At 43.2% G+C, this 12,309-nt stretch overlaps 1 protein-coding gene across 7 annotated transcripts in view; it reads right to left on the bottom strand.

Annotated features, from left to right (window-relative positions):
• Positions 1-12,309, bottom strand: part of ccdc33 (coiled-coil domain containing 33) — a 272,241-nt gene that overhangs the window by 119,608 nt on the left and 140,324 nt on the right. For all 7 annotated transcript variants that reach the window (XM_072552976.1, XM_072552975.1, XM_072552972.1 and 4 more), the window contains 2 exons: positions 10,838-10,971; positions 9,358-9,429 (listed from right to left, as the gene is read on the bottom strand). In XM_072552976.1, the coding sequence (XP_072409077.1) occupies positions 9,358-9,429; positions 10,838-10,971 (206 nt within the window). The remainder of the gene's footprint in view (positions 1-9,357; positions 9,430-10,837; positions 10,972-12,309) is intronic.

Below are 12,309 nucleotides of genomic sequence, written 5' to 3'. Positions count from 1 at the left end.
TATTTACTTTATCTTCTTCTTGAACAGATGAATATTTCAGCAGATTTTCTCACACGTAATTTCTAGACCTCATTGGGAGATCCTATGATACAATAAATAGAGTCTTTACCTTTTAACCAAGAAACTCCAGGTTCACGTCCCACCCCAAGACTTGACTGCAAAGTGAAGCTATGTTCGTAATGTGGGGAAACAGGGTGAGCATCCTGCACACTAGTGTAGGGTTTTCTACTCAGTCGGGCTATAATAACGCTACAGTCTCTGGTGATAGACTGAACTGCCAACCTATTACAGGCAGTTAAAAAAATACTAGCCAGGGAATTAGATATACATGCGTGCTCTGTCAGCCTCATGCTCCACTAGGTATGAGAGGAAGAGATTTTATGTCAAATACAATCTCAGAGCCTACATTGTTCATCAAATACTGTTCAAAATCAAAATATGCATCAGAATCAAGACCATAATGTGCTCCCCTTACATTACAAGCAACCCTATTTAGCCCCAGAAAATTCATTTGTGGAAATTAGGAGCCATTGGAGGCCATCCAAGCCTGCTCCACCATTCAATATGATCATGACTGATCCCTCCATTTCAATGCCATTTTCCTGCTTTCACTCCATATTCCTTTTGATGCCTTTCACATCTAATGTATCTGTCTCTTTCTTGAACATATTCAGTGGCTCAGCCTCCACAGCTTTCTGAAGGAGAGAATTCCAGGTTCTTTTGAGGGAAGAAATATTTCCTGATATCAGCCTTAAGCAGTCTCAGGATCTGGGGGAGACGGTGTCTCCTGGCTTTGGAGTTCCCAGGGGAAACATGCTTCCTGCATTTCATCTAGCTAGCTCTGATGGAATTTCATACGTTTCATCAAAAGCCCCTCTAATCCTTTAAATTCCAGTGAATCCAGGCCAATTTCTCCTAATAGGAGAGTTTTGTCATCCCTGGTATCAGCCTGGTGAATCTCAGCTGCACTCTCTCGAACAGCATAAGTTTCTTTCTATGTCATTACCACACTTTCATGTCAAGGAGATACAGCAACAATTGGGTTCTCCTTCAATGGACTGTCTGACACAAACTATTGCTCTTAGCCTCATAGAGACATAAAGATATATCACATGGAAACAGACCCTTCAGTCCAACTCATCTATGCCAACCAGATATCCTAACATAATTGAGTCCCATTTGCTAGCACTTAGCCCATACCCCTCCTAAACCCTTCCTATTCATATACCCATCCAGATGCCTTTTAAATACTGTTATTATATCAGCCTCCACCACTTCCTCTGGCAGCTTATTCCATACACAAACGACCTTCTGTGTGAAAAATTGCCCCTTAGATCCGTTTTATATTTTTCCTCTCTCACCCTAAACCTATGCCCTCTAGTTCGGGACTCCCCCACCCCAGGGAAAAGACCTTGTCTATTTATCCTAACCATGCCCCTCATGATTTTATAAACCTTTGTAGGGTCACCCCTCAGCCTCCAATGCTCCAGGGAAAACAGCTCCAGCCTATTCAGCCTCTCTCTACAAGCCCCACAACTCTGGCAACATCCTTGCAAATCTTTTCTGAACCCTTTCAAGTTTCACAAATCCTTTCAATAGGAAGGAAACCAGAATTGCACACAACATTCCAAAAGTGGCCTAACCAATGTCCTGTACAGTTGCAACATGACCTCACAACTTCTATATTCAATGCTATGTCCAATAACTAAATGCCTTCTTCTCAGAAGCTACTACAATTCATTATGTTCATACAAAAGCCAAGTGTCAGGTGACTAATTAAATCAGGTCTTTTTTTATATTCAGTTTTAAGGAGTGTAGCATCATCCATTTTTCACCCATCCTTCACTGTCCTGAAGACATTAACGGTTAACCTGTCTTCTTGAACCACACCCGTCTACGTGGTGGAGGTGCTGGCGCTGGACTGGGATGGAAAAAGCTAAAAATCACACAACACCAGGTTATAGTCCAAAAGGTTTATTTAGAATTACAAGCTTTCAGAGTGCTGCTCCTTCGTCAGGTAGGGCAGGATACATAGGACAAGAATTTATCGTAAAAGATCAAAGTGTCACACAACTCTTGAGATGTATTGAAAAAACCTAGATTGCTGTTAAGTCTTTAATCACTTAAAATGGGGTTGCAGGTTTCAATTAATAATATGTAAATCTCAGAACTTCTTTCAAGTCACATTCACAATATACTGTGGGCGGCATGGTGGCGAGCACTGCTGCCTCACAGGGCCAGAGACCCAGGTTCAACTCCTGCCTCAGGCAACTGTCTGTGTGGAGTTTGCACATTCTCCCCGTGTCTACGTGGGTTTCCTCCGGGTGATCCGGTTTCCTCCCACAGTCCAAAAATGTGCAGGCTAGGTGAATTGGCCATGTTAAATTGCCCGTAGTGTGAGGTGAAGGGGTAAATGTAGAGGAATGGGTCTGGGTGGGTTGCTCTTCAGAGGGTCGGTGTGGACTTGTTGGGCCGAAAGGCCTGTTTCCACACTGTAAGTAATCTAATCATAACTTCAGGTTTTATGAAAATAGGTGACATCTCAGCTCACATAATGTATTGTTAATTAAAACCTGTGTGACACTTTGATCTTTTACTATAAATTCTGTGCCCTATGATCCTACCCCATTACCTACCTGACAAAGGAACCATACTCTGAAAACTTGTACTCCAAAAGTTTGGAAGGTGCTGTCAAAAGATCAGAAGGTGATTCTGAAAATTACAAACTGCGATCGTTCTCCATTCTGTGCTCCAGCTGGAAGCTGAACAAAAAGGAGGAGGAAGTTTAATAATCAGAACTCACTCCGATCAGCTCATTAAACAGCAACCAGAGGGGGGGGAAGGAACACACAGGACCAAACACTTTGGTTGAAAAACACTGCACGGAGGGGAAAATAGAAAATAACTTCAAAATATAAGGTGGGAATGAAAAGGAAATGCAGATAATGAACCAGGTTCACATTTTGGGAAGCACAAGCTTGTCAACAGCTCAACTGACTTTTCCTCTCTTGCCTATTAACTGAGTTGAATTTGAATGACTCAATGATCTAGGCTCTGATCTCCAAGGGGATCTCCGAAGGGTGAAGGTTCAGGCCCCACTCAAGCACAAAACCCTTGGCCAATGCTCATGTTCAGTGCAATCCAATGTTTTCAGATATACTGCTTTTCAAATGAAGGGTTCATTTGAGAGTCAATCTTCCTTTTCATGTGAATGTTAATGATCGCATGCTATCTTTGCCATTATTCATCTCCTCATCAACATTCTTAAACAACAATGTGCATTTCTATAGTGCCATTAATGCAGCAAATTGTCTCAATCCAATTAATAACAAAACTATTAAAGCGATAAAAATATGACACCGCAATATACAAGATATTTGGATAGATGATCAAAGGTTCGGTTTAAGGGGTAGGTTTTATGGAGCATTTTAAAAGAGAGGAGGGACCCAAAAGAAATTATGAGAGTTTAATGCCGAGGTAAATGAAAGTCCAGCCACCAATGACAGGATCATGCAAACAGGGGGAACTATAAAATGCAGAATCAGAGACCAGAAGTCAGTGCATCCCAAAGGGATCAGGATCCCCACTGCGGTTGCAAGCTGAGATTTGGGAGTCATCATCTCCTTGGCAACAATAGCTGGTGCAGAGCTCACACACCCCCAATCCCTCCCCCACCACTCCCTTCCAAACCTCCCCAACCTTCCCTCAACCCTCCTCTCCACTCCAACCCTCCCCAACCTTCCCCCAACCCTCCTCTCCCTTCCAACCCTCCCCTAACCTCACCCCAACTCTGCCCCCAACTCTCCCCTTCCCCGCAACCCACCCTTCCAACACTCCCTTCAATCCTCCCCCAACTTTCCCTGCGCCCTCCCCAACCCTTCCCTCTAATCCTCCTCCAACCTTCCCTCAACCCTCCACTCAACCCTCCCCTCCCCTCCAATCCTTCCCAACCTTATCTCAACCCCCCCAACCCTCCCCTCTCATCTAATCCTCCCCCAACCTTCCCTCAACCCTGGCACAACTCCCCCCTCCCCTCCAACCCTCCCCCCAGCCCCATCTCTTCCCTCCTCCACACCCTCCCTTCCAACCTTCCAGCAACCCTCTCCTCTGACCTTCCCGCCAACACTCCTGTAACCCTTCCTTCCCCTACCCCTCAAAAGCCTCCCCCTTCTCTCCCTTCCCCAGGGCCCCTCCTCCCATCCCCATCTTCTCAGGTCTACTCTTCCCCAGTGGCCTGCTATCAAGATTCTTCCAATACATTTCCCATCCAGTACCCCATACCCCACAAACTGCTCTCATTGTTCTCACTGCAGGGTCTCAACAGTCTTCGAGCCTGGAATGGGGTCACTGTGGGAAAAACTTTATGAAGTGCTGCAATATGAAGGCAGCCTGGTCATTATCACGTTGCTATGGGAGGGACTTGCTGTGCATAAATTAATCACTGTGTTTCTACCATTATAACAGAGACAATCTGTCAGAAAGGAACAGAGCTTTGGAATGTCTTGCAGTTGCAAAAGGCGCTATACAAATGCACATCTTTCTTTCCTACTGAAGATATCTTATATCGTATCATGCCTGCCCTTATTAAGGAAGGATATTGTTAAATTGGAGAGGCTGCAGAAAGGATTTGCAAGGATTTTACTGGGACTGGAGGGTTTGAGCTATAGGGAGAAACTGGAAAGTCCGGGATGTTTTTCCCTGGAGTAGGAAGTTGAGGGGTGACCTTATAGAGGTTTATAAAATCATGAGGGGCATAGGTAAGGTGGGTACCAAGGTCTTTTCCCCAGTGTGGGGGAGTTCAAAACTAATGGGCATCATTTTAAGGTGAGAGGAGAAAGATTTAAAGGGACCTGAGGGACAATTCTTTTTCACACTGAGGGTGGTTCATACGTGGAATGAGCTCTCAGAGGGAATGGTAGATGCAGGTACAGTTACAATATTTAAAAGACATTTGGACAGGTACATGAATAGCAGATGTTTAGAGGGATGTGGGCCAATGCAGGCAAATAGGGTGAGACTAGTTTGGGAAACTTGGCATGGATAAGTTGGGATGAAGGGTCTGACTCTATAAATGCATTAAAGTCTTGACTCTTTTTTTCATGAATTCCTGGGAACTTGCAAAGTCTACATTTAACTGTCACTTTTTTTTCCCATTGCAATGACTTGGTCGATTCACTTGCCAGCCAAACAGCTGTCTTTTCTCTGTGGAACACTGTTGTGATCATTTGAAATTTGGCATTCTTGCAATTGTCCTGATATATGGGTACATGTGGGTAACATGTATCTCTATTCAGCAACAAATATTTCGGAAATATGTTCCAATTGAAGGATTTTGTTTGGTTTATTTCATGCAGGGAATGTCACGCACCAGAAATTTTGCTCTACAATGATTAATTATCTTCAGCTATTTCTATAGTGCTGGATTGCAAGTTCTGACAAGTGCTCTTCTGTTAGTACTGAATGTCTAGATATAGCACATCACAGGGGAGTGATTATTCTGTACCACAAGTGTTTGAGAAATATGATTTTATTGCCCATGTCAGTTCCTCTGATATAGTTATCCCAATATTGTTTATTGTGCCACTAGCCTTGGGACTATCAAAAGGACAGCAAATCATTTTATAGCATTATAGACCCTGGACAAAGTATTCATTTTTGTTCATTGCAAGGTGAGAGTCCAAGACACACACACAACGTCAAATGAATCTGCTGTGTTTTTACGTTCTGCCTTTGTGTACCTTTGTGATTTTCTTCCTCTTTGGGATTTTTGAAGGTGGCAGTTAATGACCAACGCCAGCATTGAGTGCTGCACAGCCAGAAGTACCCAATTTTATGGATGAGACAGTAAGTCTGTCTATCCTCCCAGTTCACAGGGAGAGAAAAGAACCTGCAGCGCTGAATTAGAATGAGGTTTATTGTCACGTACTCAAGTCACAAAAGAACAAGAGTACAGGGAAAAGCATACAATGTCACCAACACTTGGCATCACGTTTGGTACAAAGTACCCAGGTACAAATCTTAGGTACATAAAATAAAGAAAATAAAGAAAACAAAGTCACACTGCATTACAGACACAGTATAGGTTAGGATAATAAGAAATAAAGCTAAAACGTTAGACATTACAGTCTTTCTATAAAGACTCCCATGTGGTCTCACTGAGCTCCACTGGTTCCCAACCAGTAGCCATCTTCATTCCACAACCACCAGCCACTGTGCCCACTCTGTTCTGGGCCAGTCTGAGGCTGGTTCCTGCTATCTTTATCAAATGCAAGTTATACTGTCAGGGCTATTTGCAAGAATCACAGAAGTAGTCATTTGTGTCCCTCTCGATGGAGAGGTTACTTTTCTATTTGCATGATCAGTAATTAAATAGTAACAAGCACTTGATCATACAGAACTTAAACACTGCTGAAAGCAGAGATGTGCTGCCAATTATGCTTTTCATGCCTTTTATCCTGCACTTACCAGGACAAACACTAAATTTCAAAGGATTGTTACAATTCACTACAGAAGAGAATGATGCTGAACAATCCCGAGTGCACCAATAGATACACTGCCAATTATTTTTAGATAATCAGTTAAGTTTGTAATGTGCTCTTTCTGCAAGTGACATACAGTCATTTAGAAGTACTTGATCTCTGCAAACAAATGGAATAGGTTAAAGCCTTGATTGTTTTTCTGAAATCCTAGGAACATGGGGTGCTTAAAGTTCACTGTTGCTTTCTTCTATGACAATGACTCAGTCAAATTACTTTCCAACCAATCAGCACTCTTATCTCCTGTGGTACAAATTGTTGTGATCATTTGAAATTTGGCATTCTTGCATTTGTCCTGAGGAGTGTTGTGAAACTTGAAAGGGTTCAAAAAAGATTTATAAGGATGCTGCCAGAGTTGGAGGGTTTGAGCTATAGGGAGAGGGTGAATAGGCCGGGGCTATTTTCCCTGGAGTGTTGGAGGCTGAAGGGTAACCTAATGGAGGCTTATAACATTATGAGGGGCATGATAAGGTTCCCCATGGTAGGCTTATGCGGAAAGTCAGGAGGCATGGGATAGAGGGAAATTTGGCCAATTGGATAGAAAACTGGCTAAGCGGTCGAAGGCAGAGAGTGGTGGTAGATGGTAAATATTCAGCATGGAGTCCAGTTACAAGTGGAGTTCCGCAGGGATCAGTTCTGGGTCCTCTGCTGTTTGTAATTTTTATTAATGACTTAGATGAGGGAGTCGAAGGGTGGGTCAGTAAATTTGCAGATGATACGAAGATAGGTGGAGTTGTGGACAGTGAGGAGGGCTGTTGTCGGATGCAGAGGGACTTAGATATGATGCAGAGCTGGGCTGAGGAGTGGCAGATGGAGTTCAACCCTGCCAAGTGTGAGGTTGTCCATTTTGGAAGAACAAATAAGAATGCGGAATACAGGGTTAATGGTAGGGTTCTTGGTCAGGTGGAGGAACAGAGGGATCTTGGGGTCTATGTACATAGATCTTTGAAGGTTGCCACTCAGGTGGATAGAGTTTGTAAGAAGGCCTATGGAGTATTATCGTTCATTAGCAGAGGGATTGAATTCAAGAGTCGTGAAGTGATGTTGCAGCTGTACAGGACTTTGGTTAGGCTACAGTTGGAGTACTGTGTGCAGTTCTGGTCGCCTCACTTTAGGAAGGATGTGGAGGCTTTGGAGAGGGTGCAGAGAAGATTTACCAGGATGTTGCCTGGAATGGAGAGTAGGTCGTACGAGGATAGGTTGAGAGTTCTCGGCCTTTTCTCGTTGGAACGGCGAAGGATGAGGGGTGACTTGATAGAGGTTTATAAGATGATCAGAGGAATAGATAGAGTAGACAGTCAGAAACTTTTCCCCCGGGTACAACAGAGTGTTACAAGGGGACATAAATTTAAGATGAAGGGTGGAAGGTATAGGGGAGATGTCAGGGGTGGGTTCTTTACCCAGAGAGTGGTGGGGGCATGGAATGCGCTGCCCGTGGGAGTGGTAGAGTCAGAATCATTGGCGACCTTTAAGCGGCATTAGGATAGGTACATGGATGGGTGCTTAATCTAGGTTAGCAGTTCGGCACAACATCGTGGGCCGAAGGGCCTGTTCTGTGCTGTACTGTTCTATGTTCTATGTTCTAGGGGCATAGATAGGATAAATAGACAAAGTCTTTTCCCTGAGATCGGGGAGTCCAGAACTAGAGGGCATAGGTTTAGGGTGAGAGGGGAAAGATATTAAAGAGACCTAAGGGGCAACTTTTTCATGCAGAGGGTGGTACGTGTATGGAATGAGCTACCAGAGGAAGTGGTGGAGGCTGGTACAATTTCAACATTTAAGGGGCATTTGGATGGGTTTATGAATAGGAAGGGTTTGGAGGGATATGGGCTGGGTGCTGGCAGGTGGGACTAGATTGGGTTGGGATGTCTGGGTGGCATGGACGGGTTGGACTGAAGGGTCTGTTCCATGCTGTATATCTCTATGACTCTATGACTCTATAAGGGGCATAGACAGGGTAAATAGTCAAGGGTAGGGGAATCCAAAATTAGAGGTCATTGGTTTAAGGTGAGAGGGGAAAGATTTAAAAGGAACCTAAGAGACTTGTTCATGCAGGAGGTGGTGCATATATGAAACAAGCTGCCAGAAGAAGTGGAGGCTGGTACAATTGCAGCATTTAAAAGGCATCTGGATAGGTATATGAATAGGACGGGTTTAGAGGGATATGGGCCAAATGCTGGCAAATGGGACTGGATTAATTTAGGATATCTGGTCAGCATGGATGAGCTGGACCAAAGGGTCTGCTTCCATGCTGTAGGTCTTTGTGACTCTACGTCTCTCTTTTCAGCAAAAACTAATTAGGAATTATGTTCTAATCGAAGGCATTGTTTTTGTTTTACTTCACACAGGGAATGTCATACACCTGAACAGTCTGCTTTACAATGATTAATTATTGGAATTGATGATGGCTTAATGGCCGTCATAGAACCAAGGTTCAAGACATCCAAACAGACATCAGTGAGCTGAAGTCAGGAAGTTAATGCCTGAAATCTTTAGAAGGAAGGAAAGCCAAAACGAGATGAAGAATTCAACTATGGGAAAGAAGGAACAAGAAATTAATAGACATTTGGATAAGCTTTCAACAACAACTTGCATTTTGACCTTGAAAACCATTATGAGACAAATGCATCATAAAAGGCACAGGTTTGGAGGACCACATTCAAATGAGGAAGGAGAACTGGAGAAGTTTGGGGAAGGAGTTTCTAAAGTTAGGACCAAGAAGCTGAAGGCACAGCCACAAATAGTGGAGTAATTAATATCTGGGTGCAACCAAATGTAACAGTACATTAACACAGACAAAACTGTTTTCAATCAATATTACCTCAGAGGCAATCAGACGGAGAATGAGACCAACAGTGGGAGTGGTGTTGGTTATTGTTCTCAAGTTGTTGCCCTGCAGAGACATAAAATAAACAATGAGACTTTTTATTACTTGCTACTGTTAAGAAATGAATAAGTCTCAGTAAAAGGAACAGGTATGTTGTTTGAATAATTCTCTTATAAAAGAACTGTTTAATACTGGGTCAGACAATAACTCTGGAACTGAACGTTAGTCTCAGTGATGGTGATCATGAAACTACCATTAACTGTCGTAAAACTCCCTCTGGTTCACTAGTGTTCCTTAGGGAAGGAAATCTGCCATCCTTACCTGGTCTGGCCTACATGTGACTCCAGACCCACAGCAATGTGACTGATAATTAACTGCCCTCTATTACCAGCCAATCAGTTCAGGGATATTAGAATGGATAGCAAATACTACCCTTGCCTGTGATACCTACATCCCAGGAAGGCTTAAAGAAAAAAGCAGCATTGATGATTAGAAGGCAAATCCATAAGCCAGAGATTTAATAGATAGCCCTGCTCATAGGAATGGGGTTTACAGGGATCACAATATTTTCGTCTAGGGTTAATTGTTTTTATTTAATTTTCCCCAATGTCTTTATTTTCTTTCTTTTCTTTTAAATGTGTCTATTGTGTAGTAACTGTGGAGCTCAGAATAGGTCACCTATTCGACCATGGAAGCCAACACAGTTCCTTCCCTCACTTGGCTCCTTCTGGGTAGGGGCCCCTAGGATGAGACAGGGTCAATATACACCCTACTTTATCATTATCCCGAGGTTTAATTTACATTCTCCATAACTAAGCCCCCTATTCTGATTGCAGAAGACTCCCGATAGGGACAGTAAGAACATTTCCATTCCTAAATGCAACAGACATATACATACAAAGTAGACATTGAACGGATGTTTTCTGCTGTGGGCCAATCTAGAATGAGAAGACAAAATTTTAGGATAAGGGGTAGCAGATTTTAAACAGAAATATGGGGAAATTAAATCTTTCAAAGGGTGATATGCCTTACCCCAGAGTGCAGTGAGTATTGGAACATGAATTAAATTTAAGGAGGAGATAGTCAGACTTTTAAGTAGTAATGGGTTAAGTAGTAATGGAGAACAAGCAGCAATGCAGAATTGAGGCTAAGATGAGATCAGCCATGATCATACTAAATGGGAGAGTAAGCTCAAGGGGCCAAGTTGCCTACTCCTGCTTCTAGTTCTTTTGAATATTATAATCAAGCTGATGAAGGAATTTCTGTTAAATGTGGTGATTATTCCACAGTAATTGTGGAGCTGAACTATTTGTCCATGGAAGTCAACACATCTCCTTCCCTCACTCAGCTCCTTCTGGGTAGGGGCCCCCCTGGATGAGACAGGGTCAATAGATACTCTTCTTGTCTTCCTTTATCATACCAGTGTGATTTGGGGCTTATTTCTGATTACAATCCCAAGCAGTATAATACTCACCTGCACAGGTAAGCCATCTACCCGCAATCCACGGCCTCCATTTTCCGACATCAGTGTGCGGTAGGCACCCTGGTCCAGGGGCACCACCGAGAAGCCGAGTGGGCTGCGGATATACCAGCTGACGGTGTTCATCACTGCCAGAGAGAGCATGCAACGAAACCTGTTAGTCACACTCTAGTGGGTCACAGCATGAAGATCATCATCATAGCAACAAGGGCAGGCCTTTCAACAACTCACATTACTAGAGCAACTTTAACGCCCTCCATAGGAGCATCATCAGGTAATCTCTGACCCTGAGCCATCTGATATAGGGAGAAGGTGACAGAGCAGTAAAGTCACTGGACTAGCAATCCAGAAACCCAGCTCTGGGTTCAAATCCCACCACATCAACTGGTTTAATTTTAAAGTCAAAAAGTGCGGTGCTGGAAAAGCACAGCCAGTCAGGCAGCATGCGGGGAGCAGGAGAGTCAATGTTTTGAGCATAAGCTCTTCATCAGGAATGTTCCTGATGAAGAGCTTATGCACAAAATGTCAACTCTCCTGCTCCTTGGATGCTGCCTGACTGGCTGTGCTTTTCCAGCACTGCACTTTTTGACTCTGATTTCCAGCATCTGTGGGTCCTCCCCTTTCTCCTAGTTTAATTTTAAACTCAGTTAAGATGTGAAATTGAAAGCTAGCATGAGTAATAGTGACCTGAAACTATTGTTGACGGTTGTTAAAAATACATCTGGTTCACGCATGCCCTTTGGAGAAGGAAATCTGCTGTCTTTATCTCATGTGGCCTATATATGAATCCAGGCACAGATTGACCAGTTAGAAAAAATGAGGCCTGCAGATGCTGGAGATCAGAGTTGAGAGTGTGGTGCTGGAAAAGCACAGCAGGTCAGGCAGCATCCGCGGAGCAGGAGAAGGGCTTATGCCCAGAAAGTTAATTCTCCTGCTCCTCGGATTGCTGCCTGACCTACTGTGCTTTACTAGCCCCATATTCTTGACACAGATTGACCAATAACTGCTCTCAAGGGAACTTTGAACAAAAGCTGCCCTCTCAGCAATGCTCTCATTCCAAAACAGTGTAAAAGAAAATACTTTACCATTTGTTGATTGAAATTCGTGCTAACATTTTCAATTGACAATTCCATCTCCACCACCGATAGACTGCAATTCTTTGGTGGATGATGGGAAAATGTAGAACTAGAGGCTACTGTTTATAAGGGGACGCCCATTTCAGACAATAATTAGGTAGTATTTTTCTCTTAGAGGGTCATGATTCTTTGGAACTCTCTTTCTCAAAAGGTGGAAAAAAAGGTTTCTATCAATGTCAAGCTGCAGGACGAAAATCTTAGAATTCAGTCTAACACAAATTAAATCACTGCTTGAAACTGAAATCTGCAATAGCTGTCCAACTTGGGAAGTTAAATCATTCAATGAAGTGAAACATAGAATCACAGTCATAGGGTCATACAGCACAGAAA

The sequence above is a fragment of the Chiloscyllium punctatum genome, chromosome 33, assembly GCF_047496795.1.
Source record: "Chiloscyllium punctatum isolate Juve2018m chromosome 33, sChiPun1.3, whole genome shotgun sequence".
Taxonomy (NCBI): Eukaryota; Metazoa; Chordata; class Chondrichthyes; order Orectolobiformes; family Hemiscylliidae; genus Chiloscyllium; species Chiloscyllium punctatum.
The sequence above is the reverse complement of the archived record's forward strand: the minus strand, read 5'-3'. Positions and strand labels throughout refer to the sequence as shown.